The sequence below is a fragment of the Pollachius pollachius genome, assembly GCF_949987615.1.
Source record: "Pollachius pollachius genome assembly, chromosome: 5".
NCBI classification, from domain to species: Eukaryota; Metazoa; Chordata; class Actinopteri; order Gadiformes; family Gadidae; genus Pollachius; species Pollachius pollachius.
Window position 1 is genome coordinate 26,367,201 of NC_136938.1, and position 25,798 is coordinate 26,392,998.

Consider the following 25,798-nt stretch of genomic DNA (forward strand, 5'->3'; position numbering starts at 1 on the left):
TTGTCAGGCACCACCGCTCCACATGACCCATACACTGTTTATAGGAGAACCACAAGCCTCAAACACTGGCTGCCTGCTGACAGGTTCGTGGTTTATCGTGTTGGAGCAGCTTATGCCGACATACAGTACTGGACGGGATATTGCCCAACAACTTGGCAAAGCTCTTGTCTTTTGCGAAAGCCTCTCTGGGGACTCCATTAATCATGATCCTGGGGAGGTGACACTCTGAGAGAGGCGAGGTTCAGCTGACAGACCGACGTTAAAGGGCCGTTTCCCCCCATGTGTCATTGAAGGCCTTCCTTTGAGGGATGGACCTGGGAGTAGTGTTCCGGTTCTGATAGCGGAGAACTGAACACTGTTTAGTCTCCACACCTGAGTTATAGCACATTTACGGACGTATGAAAGATAAATCATCTAAGGATAAACCCTTTTTCTCCATCGCATTTCTTGTCAATGGGTGCTTCTCTGAAGTGAGGGTTTTGTTTAGCGGTAATGCTAACCTGCAAAGGTAAGCATAATCGGAGCATGAAAATGAAGAACTACCTCTTCTAATACATCAGGGGTTGAGAGGAAAGGGGGAGGGGACTAGATTAGCGTGAAACTGCTAATTTAGGCATTGTGTGGTACGGTGTGGTAACACTATGATTAATGGGTGATGATAGGCTTTCAGTGCTAACAGCTGGAGAGCGTTCGACGTCCCGGCTGCCTATGTTGAGTCCACAGAAGTCAGAATGGCTGGGCTACTCCGCACACTCACCACACAGCGTGGAGTGTACCGTTTCAGACCGGCTTCATTGTATCAAATAAACATGAACCCTATCAATGCGTTATATCACTCATCTCCCTAAACTGCCTTTGAGAGCCTCTCATGTTTCAACTCATTAGGAACGTTTACACAGAGAAAAAAGATTTCTGGGAAACTACATTTTATGAGAATGTAACAAATGAACAATACTGGAATCATTGTGTGGGAAGGACAAATCCTTTCCTGAATATAACATTGACAAATATATATTTCTTTATATTATATATCATACATGATTATATACATTGTATTTTATTGGGGTTGAATGCACATACATAAAAATATTTTTTAATTGTTGCTATATCTATTTCCAGATACTGTTATAGATACTTTTTCCAGAGTAAAACGTTCTCATACAAATCCAATACATTTCCGAGTCAATTCTATTATAGTTTGGATCTTTGGTTTTCACTCATTTTGTTTGCATGTACAGTGCATTATCCTCAGCCAGTCATGTGTTTTCCACATGTTGAGCCAGGCTAATTATGTCCAAACTACTATACTATACATATACAATACTTTGGCTTTACACTACTCACCTCAGTGTTCGATACGGATATATTGCGCAGATAATTTTCTTTCTTTGGTTGTTTGTTGGTTGTTTTTCTATGTGGCCAATATTGGATTCCAGTGTGAACTTGCCACAGTCGGAACTGACCCACACCAACAGAATAACAATAAGAAAGATGTCAAATGCAGTACGCAACAAGCTAAACACTGAGGCCACTGAAGTCAGTGTTTATTTATAGTATTGTTTACACAGTCAGGACATTCTCACACTGCTGGATCTTCTTTTATCAACTGAAAGTTTTCATTTCTTAATCGGTTCCATTCCTTAGAACAAATGTTATTTTAATGATACAAAAAACGTGACGAATGTCGATCTAGCGTGTAACTAAGGTCACATAATTCCGTCCGAAATGAAAATCTAACAGATCAGATTAAATGGGATTTGTGCTGTTCACAATGCTTTGAAGAAAAGCACATCTGAGTCACCCATGAGAAATACTATCTGATTTGGGCCAGCTTCTCGCCAATGTGAACAAGGCATTTGAATCAAGAGCATCATATGCCGTAGCTCTTTCAGAAGAGCAGGTGTGCAGTGAGACAAAGCTTGAATCCCACAGCATCTTATACTCCATATTAAAAAACAAAGCTTGCATTCCCCACATGTATTCAATTATAGAGAGTTACATAGAAGTTTCACCACATTTTATGTAAACATCTTAAAAATAAATAGCTATTTTCAGAAGGGAAAACACGCAGCTAACAGGGCTCATTTGACTGTCAGCACGTTTTTGTCAACTCTCATTACAGCAAGGTGAAGGAAGGTGAAGTCAATGATCTGTGCAGATGTTACCTGCTGTAGGAAGCATTCAAGGCAATGGAAGGATTGTAATGTGTTGAAGCAAGATAGTATGACTGTTATTTCCACAAGACAACAGCACTGAGTTTAAGATGTACGACATGATCTCCAATGGTAAAATCAGGTGTGATAGGCAGAAGCTGAATCTAATTGAAACTGTTGGTAAGGAATATATAAGTGTAAGGGGAAGTCGTAAATAAACACATACATAAATTGTGTATAAATATATCCATAACAGCTACGGCAGAAAACATCTTGCCCTCAAATTCAAGATTAGATCAACATCACATTCAAAGCGTTTGAAAAGAAAACCGGTATCAAAATGCAGCAGCATGCGTGAAACGTATGGTAAAGGTACCTTTTAAACTTCTCATAGCAACTGGAGCCTAAGGTCAGGAGAACAATTCCTGCTGCAGGGCTATTTGAAACCTCTGTGGGTTTGTGGTTTCCCCAATCACAAGGGTTGCCAACCTCTCATTTCCCTCTGGGATTCTACGCCTGAACATGGAAACCTTCCATCAAAACAGCATTTGTTAGATTCCACAAGGTCATGCCTAGAACATTCAACGTTGTCACAGGGAGTGTACAAAGAACCATAATCTACATAGCTCGGCAACAATGTCTGCTTTATATAAAACACTGATATATTCCAATGTGCATAACAAAGTAATGTACATTTTGCAATAATTCATGAAATGGGTAGTAGAAAGATAGACACTTTTTGTGCCTTCATGTATAATAGAGGCACCGTAGATTCAATTTATCTTCTCTTTGAAAATACATCATCAAGTCTCCCGCGGGTCTAATTTCAGTCCTATTCTGCCCCAGAGAGACGGGAAACTTTGGCTTCCATCTCTGTCGGGCAAGTTAAGATCCATGGAAAATATGATTTTCGGGACCCCTCTTTGAGTTAAATTGTGATGGGGCTGCATCGGGCACCATTGGGGCCTGATAAGAGGGACCCACTGGCACGACTTCTGAAATCCCAATGGCATATGATGACAGGCATCAAAATGTGCAGCATTCACAATGATACTAAATTGGAAAGATAATCCTGTCTGCATTTCTACATCTGACTGTCTTGCTCTGCCTTTGTCCTTTCTCCCTTTTCTCGCCAAGTTAGGGTACAAGCGATGTACACAAGATATAACGATATGCATTCATGCGTAGATGATGGTTGACCTACCCAAGTCCTTGAGTCCCATGTACAATACATACATTAACAAATATAGAAATCAAACCTGAATAAATGCATCCTTGGTGAAAAAGAATCAATACATATGGGCCTCATAAAATTCTGGGCTCATAATGAGTGAAAAAAAAATAATGCTCTTAACTTTCAAGGTCATCGCGCAGTAGGTGTAGTGAACCCTCCTGTTTCAGCTCACATTTGAAGATCAAATAAATTAGATTTTTGGTGCTGAGTGGTCTATGACTGAGGAGGAGGTGCTATCCCCAGGGTTATGACCCACGTTAACGGTGCAATATGTTTCATTGAGTGTGAGCGTCATAATGAGTGATACTCTATATGAAATGTGCCAGTGCCATTATAATATAAAAGTCCCAGAAGCTCAACCCTCTTTCGAGGGCAGCCACCAACACTAGCCTCTCCTCTAGCACAACTAGCATCCACAAACACTGTGACGTTAGGGACATACATCACACAGCTATGAGAAGCTCCACCAAGATCCACGTCGATCCTCCTTGACTAAATAAGTTGATAAGTTAATGTTCTACGAAAAGCGTCTCACGGGTTTCGCTCCTAGCAATTCCAACATCATCCCTCGGCCTAGCACTCACCTGCCCAGTGCCCATTACGGTTCAGAGAGTACACACCTTTAGGACGCACGCACTACGAGATGAACACGAGGCACTGTCTGCTCCAAGTCCTCCCCCCCCCCCCCCCCCCCCCATGCGTTGTGTGCTGGTGTTGCTGCTGCATAACTAAACACAACTCCTCCACAATGCACACTAACTCGATTAGCCAGGGCACGGTGGATGCTTCTGAAGAAGGACGGGTCTCGGGGGAGAGGGGGGCTGGGAGAGAAGCAGGGGTAAATCCACAAGACGCTCCCAGGGAGGAGAACGGTTGGAGGACGAGGCTGATGGAGGAGGACCTCGATAACTTATAGCTAAACATTTATTCTGCACGATGGGCCGTTTAATCAACTAAATGACAACAAAGGCAATTCTCAGCAGCGCTAAAGGAAGGCGCACGGGTTATTTAAAAGGACCCAATAAGTTCCATGTCTCGATATAATGCCATTGAGATGTGATGCGTTTACCTTAAAGATCCCATATCATGCTTTAATAGAGGTTCATAATTGCATTTGGGGGCACTACTAGAATGGGGTTAAAAATACCACTTATTTTTCTCACACTGTTCATTTCTGTTCAATTTCAGCGTCGAGTAGCAAACTCTGTTGTGATTGGTCGAATGCTTTTTGCGTGTGTCGGCGGATTCACAAAGAGTTGTAAACATGGCGGGTAGCCGGTGGGCGCGACTTCTGCACTTCAGCACCATCCACTCAAAGCCTCAGACGTCATACTTTTACGGAAACTAGAGTTTTCGTAATTAACAGGGGTAATTGTTCAATGGAAAGTGTGGTATACTTTGCATGCAAATCAATTATTAAATAGCTTTTACTGTTATTCAGGGCTGATAAGTGCATTGACATTTTAAAATGCAAGGCAACAACTATTGGTTAGTTCAAATGAATAATCATCATTGAGATTAAACATCTCTTCCAGTGTCCTGGCCAAGACAGGCAGTAGTAGCCTACAGTCACACATAGCATACAAACAAAACATAGGAAAAATAAAACACCTAAAAAAATCCACAGGGGGGGAAAGGGGGAGATCAATATCGCAAGACATTTCGGGAGGCTCAAGGAGGAGAGTAGTATTAAGTTTGCGCAACAAAGTGTAAAGACATTTCGGGAGAGTAAAGTGTAGTCTTGTGGCGGACTCTATAGACATAATTCACCATAGCCTACTGTGTTATTGACATGTTTTGTTGTGTTATAGGGACACGGTCTCTTTAAGATCACCTCACTTGTGTGTTGATATGCTGGTTGGCGCAATGTTTGAATTTAACAGTTTTTATATGACAAAATGAACGACCTGCCGTTTCTTGTTGAGGTGAGAAATTGTCTCTTCCCTTATTTTATCGCAATTTATATAGTCTATAGAAAGAATGTTTTACCTGGGACTCCCGATAAAACATTCGGTCTATTCTGTCTATGTTTTTAAACATAACGGCTCCGCCATCGACAAATTCTCCCAGGCTGGGAGAATTTGTCGATGGCGGAGCCGTTATGTTTAAAAACATAACGTCTTACCTGGGCGAGTGTCGCCGCGGTGTGTGCGCGCGCGTGTGTGTTCTTACCTAAGCGGGATCTGATGGCGGAGCCTTAAACGTCTTATCTGTGCGTGTGTGTGAGCGTGTGTGTGTGTGTGTGTGTGCTTCCGTGTATGTGTCGCTGCCTTTGTGTTGACGTGCGGTGTGTGCGTGTGCTTGTGTGTGTGTATGCTGTAGTGTGTGTGCGTTTCGTGTATGTTCGTGCGCATGTGCGTGCTTGCGGTGTATATATGCATTCGCGCTTGGCACATGCGCACTTGAGTAACTTGAGTAACTGCTGCGACAGGCCTGCTATTATAGTAGTAAGATAAAGTTTGAGTGCAAACGATCTGTTTCACGCACTTATTGAGGGGCATTCTCGGTGGGCGCGAATGCTGCCCCTGGCTCGAGCTTAGAAGTTTCTATACGTCATATAACTAAAGCAAATGGGAAAGTAAAAAAAAAAAACATGATATCACCCATTTAATGACAGAGAATCATGCTCTCGTCCTTTCGTTTATTCTCCTGACTTTATTTGGGTCGCCTTTCTCACCTCCAGAGTTGGACCTTTGCATTGTCTACTAAGGGGGTGGCCTGGACCAAAGTTGCGTTACGCACTAACCCTAACTCCACCATGTCCATCCTCACTTTTTCAACGTCAAAAACAACACACATCTGCACCAGCGTTATGGCATAGTAGCGAGTACACCCCTGTCCTGAGATAAGATCATCCTGTAGCGCACCACGGGCTCCCCTCCTCCCGCTTAATGGTACGGCCCGGACGGCTGCTCTGCACCGTGGAGCGGAGCGCCGAGGTTCAGTCTCATCGCAGCGGGCACGGTGGAGGACTGCCGGTTACGCGCACGGGCATCGGGAGCATCAGAGGGAAACTGTACAGCAGAACAAACAAACACAAATGGATATTTTGGTGACTTTGATACCTCTTTTTTTCCTCACAAAACCAGGTAAGTCCCGCAGGCGTTCAGCTGACACCCAGGATGGCGTTCTGGTTTTAGTCCACACCTGGTCTGCTGGGGTACCTCTCTGCCCGGGGATCTGCGTCTTTGCGCGCAGGCAGGCTGTACGTTTAGCGGTTCGACCACACATTAGAACGAACTGTTTATTTACACTATTTTCTTGCACTGAAACAAGGTCGAAAATTGTGCGTTGCAGATTGCAGGGTTATTCCTGCGCATAGCGCACATAGCCCATGAAGAAAACAGGTGTTGGCATTTAAAAAAAAAACCCACACCAAACAAAAATAAACGTTTATTTAATCATTAGCAATTCGGTAGTATACTTGCTATTTCTTCTGCACATCTATAATTCACATTTTATGAATAACAATGTCAATTTGAATTCCCTGTATAAACTGTAGGCTATGTGTCAAAGCAATATGTTTGCATGTACTTCTTCATCATGCCAGTTACACACTGTTGTTGGACGTCCTCTCTCAACAGTTTTGGGTTTTGGATCAGATCAAGATTACCAGATTGATATCATCAATGAACTTGACCTGGCTAATGCCACCTATGGAATTACCCAAGTCGCGGGGCTACACAACAGCAGCAAAGCCTTCTTGTTTCGAGGTAAATAATTAATGTGTGTGTGCGTGTGTGTGCGTGTGTGCACCAGAATTCGTGTCCGTGCAGTCACACGGTGATCAACTTAATATGCATGCTCTCTGAGTGTTATCAATGTCACACCTTTCGGTCACAGGATATCAGCATCACTCCTGATTACAATTAATTTGGCTTCGATTGCCAATGTTCAATGCATCTTCATCAGACAGCGTCTACCCTCCCAGCCTTATAATTGCTGTAACATTGGGACGACCGGTTTAGCTGTTAATTGGCTTTGTGCTGTAACTTCAGCCTGTGTGTCTGGGTGGTTCAACGGTTACTTAATGCAATGTATGTGTCTTGTAATGTTATCATCATTTCGTCACAATTTAAATTGCTTTAACATTGACCTTATTTATGTAACATTGTATTTTTGTTGCATTTACCCAAGAGATATGCCACAATTGTGAGTCCTTTGCATACTGTGTGTGTGTGTGTGTGTGCATACTGTGTGTGTGTCTGTGTGTGTGTGTGTGTGTGTGTGTGTGGGTTTGAACACACATGTGAGCCAAAGCGTGCTTTGATGCGCGTGCCTCTCAGTGTTGGATGGGCGTTGATCCACAGGAGCAAATCGTTAATCATCTCAACGCAAAAAAGAGCCAAAATGAAAATGTGCCCCTCATGAAAATAATAACACAGCAGTTTCTCATTTAGGCAGATAGGGAGTCAGACGGGATATTAGCGCAGCATCAGGTGTGCTCCGCTACCACACAATGTGTGACTCCATTGGGCTTAGATTATTGGATTCCTTCTGTTCCTTTACGTATCGATGAAAAGATAGGCGATGCACCAGTCTACCCTGGAAGATGGCATCCCCGCCCCAACTACCCCCCACCCCCGCCCTGTTATCCACCCCTGGTATCCACCAGCCCGCCCCACTGACCAGACCGTGTGAAGGCAGGGGGTCTAAGCCGTGAGGGAGGGAAGGGTGAATATTGAACGAGCGAGCCCGAGACCCGAGCTTTCCGTCATGACCTATTTAACACTTTGCCCACTGCCGTGTTGATTTATGGCAGCGACCAGCCCTGCGTCGTCTCTCACAGCCTTCAGGCCCAATCGAACCTCAACTGGATTCCTTAAAAATAAAAAAAATGTATTAAAGGGGGAAAGACCAGCAAACGGGTTGTAATCAAGTGTTGTTGTTTTTGGAGGGGAATATTTATTTGCTAATGAAACATGCTACAGGCAATGCGTAGACGGTATATATTAATTGTTGGTTTTGTTTTGCCACACTGTATACTCCAGCTGTATGATTGAAGGGTGAGCTTGTGGGGTCAGCGGTGTGTTTTAATGATTCTGTGGGGATGTTGGTGGTCATTTCTGCGAGGAGAGAGGGATTGGATATCACTGTTTCCCCTAAGATTCTTTGTCCAGCATCGGTGTGTATGTGCACCTCAGGTGTGTATGAGGTGCACTATGGTGATGTGTAAGTGCACACTGCTGATGTGCACTTGCATGGTTCGGATGTGCACTTGCACGGTGCTGATGTGGACGTGCACGGTACTGATGTGAGCGTGCACAGTGCTGATGTGAGCGTGCACGGTGCTGATGTGCACGTGCACTAATGTGCTCGGGCACATGCACTTATGTGCTCATGCACAGTGCTGATGTGTGCGGCAGAAGAGAGGTTTTAGTGTGACTGATTTCAATCGGGCTCTGGGGAATTCCAACAGAAACGGTCTCATACGCTGTGGTGTGACAGTACAACGCAACCGGGAATATCCTGCGAGCAAACTATGTGTGTGAGCCAAATTGATCTGGCGTTAATGTTGGCGCAGATACACTTTTCAGTGTGCGTTTTGTAGCCATCCCATCGACTGGGTTTCAAAATACTGTTGCTTCTACAAAATCTAATATGGAGGCTGCTTTTTTATCATAGACTTGTATGTGTTCTTGTGTGTTTTCTCTGTATGCTTCCTAAATCTTCAGCCATTGATGAGATAAAGCCACCGTGTCATCATACACTTTTTATTCTTCTATAGCAGACCCCTATTTCGCCGTTAGTCATTTTCCGCTGCATTTCTCCAATGGCAATAATGACCATGTTACAAGGGAGATGATGCAGTTATGTGTGTTAAGTAAAATAAATCTCATTTTTTGTGGCCAACATAATGCACAATTAAAAAAAAACTCCTTGCATCCAGAAGACATGCTGCGCCGATGACTGATGCATGGATGAGAAAATTTTGATAGATTTTTTTTAATTTCAACAGCAGGTTGTGTGTAGGCATCTCTTTTGTGCTATGGAGTAGGCACAACCACTAGTTGAGGGAGTGGATGACCTATATCCTCCTAAGTTAGTATGAGCAACCATTAAACTAAATTCAAAGAGGTCCAGTTTGAGAATATTTAGGTCCGGAACATCGTAATGTCTCACTTAGCATTAGTGTTATGATTCAGTTCCTATATATTGAAAAAGCCTAGTAGATAGGGTTAATAATACTTATCGTGATGTTTTCACATAGAAAATGAGGTACTTCTAGTACTTATAATGATTAAATTGAATTCTCTCATTTCAAGTGAAATAAGGACTGCATTTACAAAAACGCATAATGGCAGGAGCTTGTGAAAGACATCCATCTTAAAATAAAGTGCTTTATTTTATTTTTTTTTATAAAAGGTAGGCTATTCCTCGAGTATTACTTCCTTCTTTTCTATTCACATTATTGTCCTCAACACTCTTGACCCATTTAATCAGCAATCACAACACATCGTAAAGACGGTAGAGCCTAAATGCCTAATTTCTCTCCGTCTCACAATCTTTCTCCCTTAAAGGGGTGATATCATGCCACCAGGTGTGAGTATGATTAGCCATTATGAGCCGTTCGAAAATCTGCCCTTCCCTGTGCCTTAATGAAGTCACAAGTAAGCGTGTCCAACCTGATGTATGATAGGATAGATAGTAGTAAGACTGATCTATCCGGCGTACATCTAGGTGGACACGCCCCCTTGTGATGTCACTAAGGCACAGGGAAGGGCCGATTTTTATACAGCTTGTAATGACTAATCACACTCACACCTGGTGGCATGATATCACCCCTTTAAATCCCACTCCCCCACTCTCTCTGGCTCAGTCAGAGAAGTGAGCTCTAGTTCGTCCTGCCGGGATTTGGGCTTGGAGGGCATCGGGACCATTCACATGAAAAGATGCTCATTGGTGAGGCTGGAATAATATGTGTCTGTTCAGTGTTTAACGCTGCCTCACTGCTTCAAGAGATATACTGGTTTTGAACTGCCAGTGGGACAAAGGAACTGTCTATTGTGGATTTAAAGCTATTTTCGCGTTCTGCTTTTTCTCAATTTAGAGCGCGGCATGTGAAATTACTTTCCTCTAAACGTCTCCGCCTTGGAATGCACAGATTTGATTGGTTGAGCAGCAACACGTGGGATGATTTACAACACATGCAATTGGTCGGTGAGGCTCCTGGGCTGTTAAACCAGTCCTGTAATGGCAGTTAAACTAGCACACTCTGTCAAAACGTAATAATTCTCAATAATTGATCCGTCATAATAGGACGGCGTCTGGGTCCGGACCTGTAATGAGCTCCGTGTTTTAGTGACCTCTGCTATGAACCAATAAAACCAGATAAATCATGCAGTTTGTTACTGGCATAATTTCGTCTTTGAATCCTGAAAGCGTTTATGACTTGATTTGAACATGGCCGACACTAATATCCCACGGACTAAATCCAAATAGGGCTTATTATTTTAGTTAAAGCAACTTTTGGACTGGCCTACACTCGTAGATTCTCTGTGTTCTCGTGATGGTGGTGGAATCAGCCTATTATTACCACATGTCAGCTTGTGTGCATTTTAAGAACTGAAATATGTTGTGCCCAACCGGCATCCAAGCCTGAAATCACTTTATTCCGGAGGTTCTCAAATAACTCATCTCTGGCGTGTGGATCCAACATTTTAGCCATAGAAATTCTCCGAAGTCCGCCACTCACATACCTTAAAATCTTCTGACAGATCTTTGAAGTTGCGGAAATATGCTAGATGGAAAAGGACACTGTTATTGTTTTTTCCCTTTCGTCAAATCCTCCAATTTCATAGGAAGTCATAATCTTGTTGCCCAAACTTGTGACCAGATTAAGAGGCTTGGGGAAACGCATATGGGTGCTAAACGTAGTGCATTGGCCCTTTGTTATGCCTGCAAGGCATTAACCTCACACAAATAGAAGGCAAAGAAACAACCCCCAAATGATAAATATGAGGTTCACAATCAATGGTTCACAAGGGGAGGCAGAGGTTATAGTCTCTCGAAAGAAAGCCTTTCTTTAGTCTCAGTAGGCATTGAAGGTTATTCTGTTGTTTGTTGTTGTTGATGCACTCCATCTTGGATGCTTTCTGTGCTCCTCTGAACCCCGCAGAAACCCTGTTTTAGTTGGAGAATGATTAGTGCTTAAATCTATACACATGCGGACTAAAAGGTATAGCATTGACGCTAGTCGCCGCTAAGCCTTTTGGTTTACATTTGTACTATTTATGCTTGCTTCTTTTGTACGTTTTGCAGAAGGTGAATCATTCTCACATACCTTTGCATAACAGTGCATTTCATTAGCATATATAATTACAGTATTCTGGCAATACTGCGCGTGCTGCCCTAGATAGAATCATACCATAATACAGACCCACTCTGTCAATAATCATAAATCAAAACCTAACAAAATCTTGTTTAATATCACACATCAAGATCTAAAATCAATATTTACACAATGTGATAGTTTCAGAATGTTATCTGATTCGTGTTTACCTCCGTGAAGGGGGAATTAATTACAGGTGAGTGAAAAAGGCAATCAACCCCGAAACTGGGATGGCTCTTCCTTCAGTCCCGAGCTTCTGGGTACCTGGGAAGGCAGAAAGGCTAAAATTACAGGGAGCGGATCCACATTTCACCACAGCCTGCTTTATTCGTGGCATATCAGCAATGTGCATGTTACTCCTGTTTTAGAAGGCAGGAGTATGCCAATCTTTGATATGGGGCGACTGAAATGTTATCGTGTTTGTGTCAGGCAATTGGGCAGGAGAAGGGGCTTGGCTCCCCTCAAATGGATCCGTCAGTGTTCTTATGTGGGAGACAGGTCTGCCTGGAAAAGAGAGGGAAAGGGAGAACAGGGAATGTGGGACGGAGGCATAGAGCTTGCTGTGGCAGACTTCAACTGCCTTCACACCCACAATATATATAAATATATATTTGTTTTTTTCTGATATAAGGAGCATGGTTGGGGGGGATTATGAAAATGTAAAAATACAGATGAGTGCAAAATGTATTACTGGTAACATTTAGGCTGCCGAGAAAAAAGAAGGCTTTAAAAACACAAATTTAAAAATGTACCTTGAAATCGGAGCTTTGGAAGACCAAAACAAAAGGTGAACCGGGTGTGAACCTCCAGTACCTCACCACACTCGAGTTGCAGCACGCTAGCCTGGCACCCATTGCAGTGGCTAATTTTAGCGCTGGTCTCCTTTTTTTGAGTTTCATGTGGCACAGATATCACAGAGAATGCCCGCATGCCGCCAGCTCCCAGTGGAGGCTTTGGCCGGCCCTCAGACCCGCTGCAGATGAGCCAGGCAGCGTACGGACCGCGCGGGTCCATGGCTCCAGCTATCAAACCTTTCATCTTTTATGCATGAGTTTCCCCGGCTGTCCTCGTGGCGGAGGCGGCGAGACATTCGTCCCACCGCACAGGAACCACGGCGGAATTATTTCCTCTGAATAATTCATCGGACACACGGGTGATATCTTTCAAAGGGGACAGCAATAGCTCTATTGCCCGCCCCTGCCAAGCCCCCCCCCCCCCCCCCCACTGTCAAATTAAAGGTAGGCTGGATAGTGGGGGCCACGTACAAGAGCCTCTATTTGGAACTGGGAAACGGGGGGAATTATGTCATTGTCACCGGCTGGTGAGGCTCTGTAACCGAGGCTCGCTCTGGGTCACACCTCCCTCTCTATGGAGAAGCAGGACCAGCTAGCTGGTTAGTGTGTAGTACAGTGTTTTAAAAGACTAGCTAGCTGGTTAGTGTGTAATACAGTGTTTTAAAAGACTAGCTAGCTGGTTAGTGTGTAATACAGTGTTTTAAAAGACTAGCTAGCTGGTTAGTGTGTAATACAGTGTTTTAAAAGACTAGCTAGCTGGTTAGTGTGTAATACAGTGTTTTAAAAGACTAGCTAGCTGGTTAGTGTGTAATACAGTGTTTTAAAAGACTAGCTAGCTGGTTAGTGTGTAGTACAGTGTTTTAAAAGACTAGCTAGCTGGTTAGTGTGTAATACAGTGTTTTAAAAGACTAGCTAGCTGGTTAGTGTGTAATACAGTGTTTTAAAAGACTAGCTAGCTGGTTAGTGTGTAATACAGTGTTTTAAAAGACTAGCTAGCTGGTTAGTGTGTAATACAGTGTTTTAAAAGACTAGCTAGCTGGTTAGTGTGTAATACAGTGTTTTAAAAGACTAGCTAGTTGGTTAGTGTGTAGTACAGTGTTTTAAAAGACTAGCTAGCTGGTTAGTGTGTAATACAGTGTTTTAAAAGACTAGCTAGTTGGTTAGTGTGTAATACAGTGTTTTAAAAGACTAGCTAGTTGGTTAGTGTGTAATACAGTGTTTTAAAAGAATAGCTAGTTGGTTAGTGTGTAGTACAGTGTTTTAAAAGACTAGCTAGTTGGTTAGTGTGTAGTACAGTGTTTTAAAATAACAGATGGTGGATTAGTGTGTATTACAGTGTTTTAAAATAACAGATGGTTGGTTAGTGTGTATTATATTAGTTTTTTTAAAATAACAGATGGTTGGTAATTGTTTAATAGTGTTTTAAGAGCAGATCATATTGAAATGACCCCATCCTTGAGCACAGATCTACTACCACTAAGCTCTGCTAATAAGGCTGTGTGTGTGTGTGTGTGTCTATATGATCAATCTGTTTTACTCTGACATGTAATATGGTTTTCTTCCGCTGTTAAGATACATTCTTCCCTCCCAGTAAAAGCACCACCACTTTGGTAATGTCTCTGGGAATCCTATTTGAATTTGGCAATTCTCTGTAAGCCGCACCACACTCTATAAGAAGATAGTGTGCTGCTGATGCAAGTACTTTTTTAACAATTCATCTTAGATGGGGTAGAAAGAACAGTGAGTGGCTCTGCTTTTCAGAAGCAGGACTTGTCTATTTACAAGACATTTTAAGCAATTCATCATAACCTACTCCAGGGCCCTCCTTTGTTCAGGCTCATTATCACACCGACAGTGAGAAAGGTTGTCTGCTTCACTCACCGCGTATCTCTCCCTGTCCTCCACAGAGAAAGCAGGGAAATTAACCCACAGAATAAACGTAAACACCTTGAGAAGCAAGCCATTCAGTTTCATTTCCATGTAGTGGAGTATTTTCTAGACTGTGCTGTGCAGATAACCACAAGGCCTCTTCTCCGTCACAATGTGGACGTGGTCAGTGTACCCCGCCATTCCTTTACTTTGATGCTATCATGAGTCCCCTGTAATTGCTTTTACCTTCATTACGATGGCCCTGTAACCTTATGTTCAATTTGTTCCACTACAATCTATCCTGACATATATTTATTTTTTATTACAGCCTTTGGGCGGCTTATTGCAAGGTGGAAAGTAATAATCCTGTGTGTACTGTTGTTAGGGCATCCTAACTAAATGGCATGGAGTGAACTTTAGACGTGGCTCTCAGTGGACCGCAGTGTATCACACAAACAACACATCATTGTGAACGAGGGAGGAGACAGAAGGGTAATAATAGCAGACACACAAGTGTAAAAACAAAAACAAGAACACTGGCGCATGAGCCACTCTCTCATGGATGATTACCAATCCACGGTCTGAGATTCAGTTCTGTGTATGATTAGCAAGGAACTGCAGCTGATGAGCTGATCTCAGATACGTAGCTCTAGATGGCGTGCTGATAGGGGCTCCAAGGAACAGGGCTGGGACAATGCAGCGCCCATTAGACGTCACGCTCAGCCAAAGGGTTCGAGCCTCATTGTCGTGGAGATATGACACAAAATGGACAGCATTTTTATACAGCTTTTCTAACTGGTGGCCACTCAAAGCGCTTTACAATGCTGTCGAACATTCACCCCGTTCATGCACACATTCACAGACTGATGGCGGTGTCAGCCATGCAAGGCGACAGCCAGCTCGTCGGGAGCAGTTAGGGTTAGGGGTCTTGCTCAGGGACACCTCGACACTAGGAGGAGCCGGGGATTGAACTAGCAACCTTCCGGTTACCAGCCAACCCGCTCTACCTCCTGAGCCATATGCCGCCAGATGCCGCACCCTAAAAAAAAAACATAAAACACCTATTCCACAACATTTGAACGTCAATATATTGTAATGATATAAAACACATTAGGGAAAAGATACCGACTCACGCTTTACGGTTGGCGTACTTGGCCTGCCGCCCATCACTGCCTATTCCTTCACAGATACTGATAAGAAAAGAACCCAGTGCTTCATATCTTTTTTTCTTTGGCTGAGTATAATTCCAAAGGCATTACATGTTGTGTCAGCTGGTCACACTATCTCCGGGACCTCGAACCTCCCGACGTGCTCTAGAAGGGGAGGCGGCTGACCTTGTGCTTATTACTATGGAGATGAGCGCTCAGCGTAATCTCCCCCTCCTCTGTCTGCCTGCGTCACCGCCGTTACCTCCATCACTTCGGGAACCACTCGCTACCGCACGCACACGCACACGCACGCACGCACATACAAACGCACTTGCTCGCACGCACGGACGCAGGCGCGCATGCATGGCACGCACATACACGACCGTACGCAAGCAAGCACGCACATACACAAACCTACATACACGCATGCACCCACACACTCGCGCATTCAGGCAAGCACGCACGCACACACATACCCTTGTGCAGTTCAGAGCGCTGTCACGAAATCAACCTCTTCCAATTTCATTCCCCCGTCACTACTCTTTCTGAAAGAGCCACAGAGAACGGATCTGCATATTCCTTGGCGCTATTAAGGAGCATCTGCCATTTTTTCTTTATCCAAGAGATCCAAATTTATTTTATGTCATGTTTGAGAGGAGAGGATCCAACTGCTCTCCGCGGTGGGTGTGTGTTCGCGGTGGTTGGCTGGCGTCCTGGCAGGGTGACAGTGTGAGAGTGGGAGAGGGTTTTTAGACCGACACGTATTGAAGAAAAGCAACGATTCTGGAGGGAACAGTAATGGCATTGAGTGAATTAATGGCTATATTGACTACTGTGGCTTAACTCTGGTCAGGGTGTACACCTTCGTATAGCGAAGGTGTACACCCTGCTGTAATCCACGCCAGCTGGAATCAAGTCCTAGCTTTGATCAGCCTGGTAGCCTCGATTTAGAAGTCTATTTTCTGACTCTTTCATACACTGTGGTAAAAACACTGCATTTACTGGTTTAGCTCAACGGAAACTAATCGCTCTGCAACTGAGGAGTAGGTTGGTTGAAATCTCCGCCATGTTGACATGTCATTGAGCAAGGCACTAAGTGGTTGAGCTGTGTGGTGGACACTAACTCGTCGTAGTGTGAATGTGCTCATGCGTGCTTGAATGTAAAGCATACAGCTTTTGCGCTTTGAGCGACTGTAGTGAATGAAAGATGAGACACAGACACTAGCCTTCATGTCCCAGTCCCACACCCTTTACATAACATTTCAGATCACACCTGGCTCAATAGATCACTGACTGATATTCATGGCCGCCGCGTTGACTGCTCTGACCCTCTGCTGCGGTGTATCAAACGCCGTCATCTTTGAGAGGCCAAGACTTGAAGTTCACATTTCTCAACTGATTCTTCAATGAGTCCTTTATGTATTCATCTAAATTCATTTGATGTATATTTTATATAAAATACTTTCACTCCACATGACACAGAACTTAATATCACTGGATAAAAAGGAATCAGGTTTAGAAATGTAAACGTAATCCTGCTTTTGATGCTTTTTACTTTTTATTATTAGTTTACAGGCCAGTCTTGTCTATGTATATCTCTTTCCACAGAGGCATAATGTTGCACAAACACAGGTGTCACTCGTCACACTAATTATGGGTCCATTTAATATAAAATAATTGTACTCCACATGTCTCAGATTGTAAATCACTGAATAAAAACAACTCATTAAAATAGGCTGAGCAATGTAGCCGGTGTCTTGCTTTTGATGCTTTATACATATATTGGCTTACAAGCTAATCTTGTCTAAGTATACATACTTAGAGATGTATACAGAGGCATACCGTAGGACAACCACAGGTGTCACTCATCACACTAATTATGGCTCCGCCTCCGCTCCTTTCATGTACGGGGGCACAGGTGGCCGACTATACGAGCGAAGAGAAGCCGACTAGCCTCGCCCCGGTACACAAAAGGGGAAGACCCCAAATGAGTGTTATTAGAGAGACCTGTGACAAATCGCGTTTTTTCCGACCCATTCAGAACCTCTGAGTTAGTGGCGTTAATAGGCCAACCGCTTTGCAAGTCTGCCTGTAATAATAGTATGTAATGAATTTTTATTTTACAAGGGAGCGGGGGCAATATATAATGCTGAACAAAACCACAATGACACTCAATGGCCCATCAGGGAAACTGTGAAGGTATTATTGGAGCAAAGCAACTGAATACCTGCGACAGTGTGGTTTCAGTTTTAGAAAAGTGACCCATGTGTATCAATCACTTATACATCACAGAGGAGAATGCTTTAGGAGTTGCACACTTGTAGAGTTCTCAATCGCAGGTGCATGAATCCTATTCTACAAATCACACATTTAGAAACTCATGCGTATACATTTTTGCTACAGTTGCTGCAGTGTTTATGGTGCTAAAATGGTGCTGTTGCACCCGTAAGTTGTGGAGAGTGTATGCACATCTGCAAATCGGTATGTGGATTCATGCAATGATAGTTGGACCCCTGAGGTAGAATACTCTCTCACCGAAAAAAAAGAAATGTGATGTTTTTGCTAATGGCTTGGATCTTCCGTTACGAGCCGCAATTGCGAGTCTTTCGCTCAGGAATGACGTGCTCTTTGCGCTCTTACTTCTGCACCCCTCATCTCAGCTGCTCAGTTGTTTGGCTCCAATAATACTTCATAGTTCAAGCCTTAATAATTCATTGTAGAAAATCCAAGCCGTTTTTGACAGCGTCTATTTTATCATAGTAAATAAATAAAAAAACGCATAAAACTTTGTCGGACGGCTACAACATCAACTTTGAATTTATAGACACATTTTTGGATCTGGCTGACCGGGGACTTCAAAAAATATATAATTTTGCTGATCATAAACCAGTGAAGGCACTAAAGTGTGACATGGCTGCCGCCTGACAGATACTCTACTTAGACTGTCACCACGGCGATTCACGATGCACTCCTAAGTTGTAAACAGGATTTCATGTTTTTTTTCATCCTCCTCTCTGTTAAGCAACGCGGATCAAAGGAACCCGGGATGAGTGCACCAAAAGGCAATCTGTCATTTTGTTTTAGTCAGGGTTACCGGAGAAAGAGCCGTGTGAAATATATATGAAAAACGGAGAGAAAATGCTTCTTTTGCGTCTCGACTCGCGGCGCCGGCGGAGCTTTTCATCCGTCTCACGGTGCTGTGTGCGTCTCTGAGGCGAGGCGACACGCGGAACAACCAAGGCAGAGTCTTTTGATGAATGCAGTGCAGGCTTATTCAATCTCCCTGCTAAATGAATCCGGTTTGAGGTTGTTTGCTCCCGGAGCCGCCTCCTCGACGCAGGACGGCCGGGTGGGGGTTGGGGGTGGGGGTGGTGGAAGAGGAGGAGAGGCGTCTGGTGCCTACAGGTCTGATACCAGCGGGTTATTATCACTCAGGCTTTTGGTTTTACAGTGCGATGCGTCTGAGCCCCGGTGAATGAATCAAAGTGACTTTCTGGAGGATGGAGGTTTCATCACATTGTGCTCGTTACTCCCCCCCACACACACACACCATCTTTCCTCTCTCCTTATCCCCCCCCCACCACACTCCTCTTCTCGTGTGCACACACTCACAACCCACACCGACTGCGGAAGAATAGCGGAGGCACGGGGAAACAAGTGGTACACACACACCTAAGTTCAGGGTCCTTGTTTGCCATGGAGAGGGGGAGGTGGGCGTCATTTCCTCTCACTTCAATAATTAATTTGTCTTGACTTCCTAATCCGAACCCCTACCTGTATGCAAACGCCCCGAACGCACTCGCTCTCTCCCCAAACATCCACGTCCCCCGGGAGGGAGACGAGCAGAGGGTGGGGGGGGGAGACATCCCTCTCCCACACTGGGGAGCGGTCCGTCGTAAATCTGGGTACCTCATGATGGGTAATTAATGCAGTTTTAGACGGCATTTCTCTTGGTGGTTTATTCCCCCGGCGGGAGGGTTGTATTTCTCCCTGTGTCGCTCACCCGTGTTTGGGGGAGGGTTGTAAATTGCGTCGCATTGTGTATTCACGTCAGTGCCAGTCGGCAAAAAAAAAAGAAAAAGCCTAGTTGGTTGTCAGCTGAGAGCCAAGCTCAAACCAGCAGGTGCCGCCCGATGGTGCGTGCGTGTGTGTGTGTGCGCGCTCGTGCACGCAAAGTGTGTGTGCGTGTGCGAGGTGTACATGTGTGCGCGTGTCCTTGCAGCCACAGACGCGATCGTCACAGGTGCTTGCCTTTGTTTTGCCACTGAGCTGTGACAGAGATGATTCCTGTGAGAGTAGCGTGGCGCCTTTGGGTGACCTTAGGTTGTATTATTTCCACGCGTGTCTCCTACCTGGATGTCCTTTGCTGATCTTATCAGGCCGGGCCAGCCGCTCGCTTTGCCCACAGTCGCCACCACCCACGGGGACGCTGGGCTCAAGGCCAGTCGTCTGTCCCTTGAAACGGAAAGGCAGAGGCTCATCCTTAAGATATTAATCGACCGACTAAGACATTGGTTTATCAGATAAATGGATAATGTAGTGAGTCATTGATGACAGATATTTAGAAGACGTTTTTGTCCAAAGTACATTTGGCAGAAGAAAGAGATACAACATATCGTCGTCGGTACAGTAAGGATGTTCATAGAACCAAGTGCCAAGCACTAACAATTGGTTAACCCATTCCCCGTATACAAGTATGCTAGCTAGGATAAGATGCTTCACAATGATAAGTACTGTATTTTAAGTGGCAGGATGTACAAGGGGGGAGGCTATGCAGAGTCTAGGTTAACTGTGAGTCTTACGTCAACTGCAATACTCATTTTTTTTGGTTTATGCATTGGGACATCATTTCTTCACCGGCAAGAGTTAGTCTATTCTCACAATATCTACACCACATCAATATGCTACAGTATTCAGGCTAGTGTTGCAATGGTGTTCAAATATTCACACCGGGGATATTCTTCTGAGAGCATTGCTGCTAGGGGCAACACCGTAGTTGGACAAAAGAACGAGCGAACAAATCTTTCTCTCTCTGAATTCCACGGAGGGGAGACCATTGCTGCAAATGTTGACGTTATTAATAAACTAACCGTTCTTTAATTTTCCTTTCTAAAGCGGTTAAATTCATTCGACAAAGGTGTTATATGTCTAGCGACAAAAGCGAGGAGACAAATAGCTTTTTAAGGATTTCTGCGTTTTGTTTGCTTTTGTTCCTCTTTGCTAGCAGCACCAACACAATGACTGGGGCTAGCTGGCTGCTTCTCGAATCCATTATTTGGGTGTTTTTATCTCACAGAGCTTAAAGGTGAAACACGTACGATAGAGTTAGATAGACAGGGAGGTATGGGAGATAGAGGGTTAGACACGCAGCAAAAGACCACGGGCAGGACTCAAATCTAGGTTATGTGATCAGGACTACGCCTTAATGGTACGTGCTCTACTCAGTGAGCCAGGGGGGGTGGGGGGGGCGCCCAAATACGTAACTTTTGACTAGTTTGTAGCTTCAAATCACCTGGACATATCTGTAGATAATGCCGATGGATAGGGATTCAAATAATGTTAACATTAAAATCACGGTTCTTTGTTTTGGCACCGCAATGGTGGAACGAGCTCCCTGCCAACGTCAGGACCGCAGAGTCGCTCACCAGCCTCTAGAAAGAAACTCAAGACTCATTTGTTGTGATTTCACCTGGACTCTGCATATCCTCATCCCCTTACCCCCCAACGCCCCTTCCCCTCCCTTACTCTCCTTCTTACGCACTTATTGTATTAGTGCTATGCAGAGCCTAGGTGAACTCTGAACAAGTGCTTCTTGATATAAATATTGTGGCTGGTTATTATTTGCTTTTAAAAGTGTTGCTTCGTGCATTCTGTTTTCTTTCCACTGTTTCACACTGGCCATGGCCTTCTTGCAACAATAACTGTACAAAGGGTTCACTGGCACTCTTTGCTCAGCCACAGCTTGTGTATTCATCCCATCTCCACAATTTGCAGACAAGGTTGTCCACGAAAGGCCTTGATGACAATTTAGTGGTACACCTCAAGTCAAAGTTTGGGACCTGCTGCTATAACTGATATACTCCACAAATAACAATGCTGGCCAGCCTGCACCTCTCTCTCTCTACTAACAAGAACGTCCTGCAGGGAGCTGGTCTCATCTTACCATCGACGTTCCAAAAACCCTGCCACTCACACATACACCCACACAGCCGAGCTACTCTGGGTCAGTTCCTGTCACACAGAGGCACAGCCAGTTATCGTAGACAGAAACCTCTCCAGAACACTGAACATCTCCCCGTTTTTTTCCCACCTACTAACTGGGGCGATGTTACAATGTCACACATTGCCACTCTTAAGTATACAGGTGCAAAAGGTAATTAGTGGGTGATAGATACTTTCTTCATCCTCTTGGGGAAATTCAGGTGTCAAGTAGCTCATGAAGCCAGTCAACAGACAATAGTACAATTGACAAACAAGTAAAAGTCTATAAAATAAGTCAATACATTTTTTGCAATACTGCACTTAATCGAAATGGCATAAGAAAAATAGGCCAGATAGGGCAGCAGGACGCTGGTTCTGCTGGACCCCCACTGTGGGTCTGGCTGTGTCCTGCCGGATTCTGCTGGATCCTAGGGTTGGGCGATTAATCTATTTTTAATCGTAAATCCAATTAATGGTTTAGGACGATTTTTCCAAAAGAAAAAAAAATGTGTGTAGAGTTTGCTTAAAGTCTGTTGCAACCGAAAGCAGCAGCACATCACATTTATCCCAATATCTTAAACTGAGGCACGGAGCAGAGTGGGAGATGTGTGTACGTACAGGAAAAACGTTTAAAATCCATAATCGGGTTTGGTTTGAAAAAATCTGAGATTTAATTTTTACGCAAAATCGCCCAGCCCTACTGGACCCCCTCGTTGGGTCTAGCTGTGTTGTGCGAGGGTCTGCTGGAGGGGCAAGGGTCCTACCTGAAGGCCCAGCTTCGGCAGAGGCCTGGTGAGAACGTCCCGATCTCACGGCGTACACATTCTGAGTCCCTCTTCAGATCGGTCCAGCACCGATCCCGATGGAAGCCTGTTCCCGAAACATAAATGAAAGGACCAATCAGGGGTCAGGGTAGAGTTTCAGTCCATGATGATTGGGCGGCCAGTCCGCCCGTTAAACAAACCAATGCACGGCGGCGCCAAAGGAAAGTCTAGCAATCAATACAGTTTTCATCCAAACAACGGACTGAATAAAAACGTTACAAGATTAACAGAAATCTGCACTGATTGTGTTGGAGTTTGTCTTAACAAAGTGAGGCAGTATTTAAAAATCAATGGCTGGTCCCGGCCAAGGCCAGACTGATAATCGTTGCGAAACTCAAACGTGAATATCTGGATGGTTGCATGAGGCCAGACCATCGGTATTTTGGGTAAAAGAAACCTCAGAACTCAAGGCTACATTAGAAAGCACATCAGCGTCAGTTCTTTCCCCTGTGTGCACAGGTTCTGTTACTGTGTTTTTGTGTGTTTGATGAATGTGTGGTAGTGTGTGTACCCGACCATGTTATGTTTTTGTTATGTCAGAGTCGTGTGTGTGTGTGTGTGTGTGTGTGTGTGTGTGTGTGTGTGTGTGTGTGTGTGTGTGTGTGTGTGTGTGGTTGTGTGTTGGTGGGGTGGGGTTGGGGGAGGGGGGCGTGTGTATGTCTGTGCCTATCCGGGCAAAGTGTAATTGTGTGACTGTGAAAGCAATGAGCACCAGCTGTGGTGTTAAAGCCAAACCGGTGCACGGGGGGATTGTACAGAGACACAAACCACACACCATACAACATAAACACCACACACACACACACACACACACTCTCTCTCTCTCTCTCCCTCTCTCTCTCTCTCTCTCTCTCTCTCTCTCTCTCTCTCCCTCTCTCTCTCTCCCTCTCCCTCTCCCTCTCTCTCTCTCTCTCTCTCTCTCTCTCTCTCTCTCTCTCTCTCTCTCACACCATTATTAATATCCAGTCTGTCACCCTCGAATATAAGATTGTCTGTTTGTTCTAGTGTATGTGTGTAACATCTTGCGTGTAACGATTTTTACAGTATGTGATCAGGGAGTTTGCTTCCAGGAGAACACGACACCCAAGTTCAGGCCAATTCCCCCTTGACAAGTTTTGCACATTTCTGTTCAAATAATGCATGTGCACCGTGTGATGGAGAGCCAGAATGCTAATGCTGTCATGGTGCGTGCTGGGGAATTCATAAAGTGAGGGTTTGTGCCAATTTCTTGCCAATATCCAAGTTTACCTCTCCTACCTACAGTATGTTCCCCTCTGTCTCCCTGGCTCGGCTCACTGCTGCTGTCTCTCTTCTGAATTTGACTGATGAAGAATCTAGGAGACGTATCTTGATAGAGAAGCGCCTTCATTTGCCAACATACCTGTCTCTGTGTGGCTTTCTGTGTGTGTCTCCCTTTGTCTCTGTCTTTTTGTCCGTCTCTTTCTCTGTCTCTCTCTCCATCTTTCTCTCTGTCTCTGTCTCGCTCCTGCTCTCGCTCTCTTGCTTTCTCTCTCAATGTTTCATTCATTTCAGATTCATTAAAGGTGCGATGTGTGGAATTTAGTAGCATCTAGCGAACGGTCATGGCGGAAATGCAATATCATTTTCAGAAGTATGTTTTAATTAGTGCAAACAAAATATGAATCATTACATTTTCATTTACATTTAGGGCATTTAGCAGACGCTTTTATCCAAAGCGACTTACAATAAGTGCATTTGTTACAATAAGTGCATTTGTTACAATACAATCATCCTGTATTCGTTACCTTAAAGTGAACCCAGTATATCAACATCCCAGAAGCCTCGGCATGCTTCTACAGCAGCCCGGAAGGGACAAAGGGCTCTAGAGGAAGCATTTGAATTGTTTCATCATAGCTATATAGTTTCAATATATGACTTAAAGACTGACTAAAAAATTAATTGCAATTTCTATATCTGTCAAGGAACTTCAGCACTTGACAATTGGCTGCTAAATGCTTTTGTTGACGATCATTTATATTTGGAAGTACGTACTGTAGTTGATACAATTGCAGCTTAAACTAGTTGCAACCTTACCACTATGCCACTGAATCCTCCACATACCAACTTTTTATGATTCAGTAAGCAAGGAGTTTTTCAAATGGGATGGAAGAATGTGGATGAGATCAGACCTCCTCTTCTGTTTGACTCACTGTCCATTCAGCCTCCAGCCGCTCCTTCCTCCTCCTTCCTCCCCCTCCAGCGAGTGCCCTTATGTCAAGCTCTTTATACAATCTATGTTCCAACCAAAATGTAGCTCCTTTGACCTTAGGGCTGGGTGTAGACCTCATTACAACCAGGTTTTGTTTAGCAAATGTTAAAAGATCGATCAAGATTACATTAAATGTATTTAGTGGACGCATCCAAGGTACTAAAGCTCAAATGAGCCAAGGGGCAGCTAGTCCAACTGAAATTGGAAATGTGTTTTAACGGGTATCGTCTCCTTAAAGGTAACGATACATTAAACACATGGTGCTAGCATTAATAGTAGCAAATGCCATCACAGTTACCGGAGTCAAAAGTGTTGTCTTCAATGTGCTTGCAATGATGACTCCTCATTTTGTAATGATCCATCTACCAAATATTTAAATGGGAATGCAACAGTAAAGGAGTATTCCGAGATATCTGTAACTTGGCATTTGCCTGGCTTACCTAGGTTAAACTGTCCCAGAGTTGTTCAATTCCAGGTGCATCATTGTGGCTCTATAAGGGAAGTCTGCAGGCATGTACTTTCTGTTAGACATGCAGATACCGCAGCCTAGCTCCGGTTCATGTGATGCGCAGCACACCAGTTACCCTGAGCTTGGACTAACCGACCAGCCTTTGATAATAACATCGCGCCAAATCACGTCAGATGTAGTAAAACAGTAAAATAACCAAAAATAATGCCGGATAATCCATGAAGGATAAATCAATTGTCAAAATTAGATACATTTCAGTCCATCAATTAATCAACTTTGTTGCGTCCATGTATACATAAAACATAAATATATTGATTTATTAAACACAATCTCTTGTATCCACTAATTTCTGACAGATTATATGGTAGCACAACGTCTTCACAACGTTTGTCAAGAAGAACTTGTCGTTGTTGTTACATGGCTGTTCTGTTCAGGGCAGATGGATGTGGTCGGGTAGACGTGGATGAGCATGTTAATGTGTGTATACACATTAAGTTATCCTCTAAGAAACCGGCATCCAGACATGTTGAGACTAAAAACACCG

At 44.0% G+C, this 25,798-nt stretch overlaps 1 protein-coding gene across 1 annotated transcript in view; it reads left to right on the forward strand.

Moving 5' to 3' along the window:
- Positions 1–25,798, forward strand: part of LOC307076146 (protein kinase C-binding protein NELL1-like) — a gene marked incomplete at both ends in the record, with an annotated part of 204,457 nt that overhangs the window by 47,269 nt on the left and 131,390 nt on the right. Inside the window, 2 exons of the mRNA XM_079737030.1 lie at positions 6,389–6,476; positions 6,972–7,100. Of these exons, the coding sequence (XP_079593156.1) occupies positions 6,389–6,476; positions 6,972–7,100 (217 nt within the window). The remainder of the gene's footprint in view (positions 1–6,388; positions 6,477–6,971; positions 7,101–25,798) is intronic.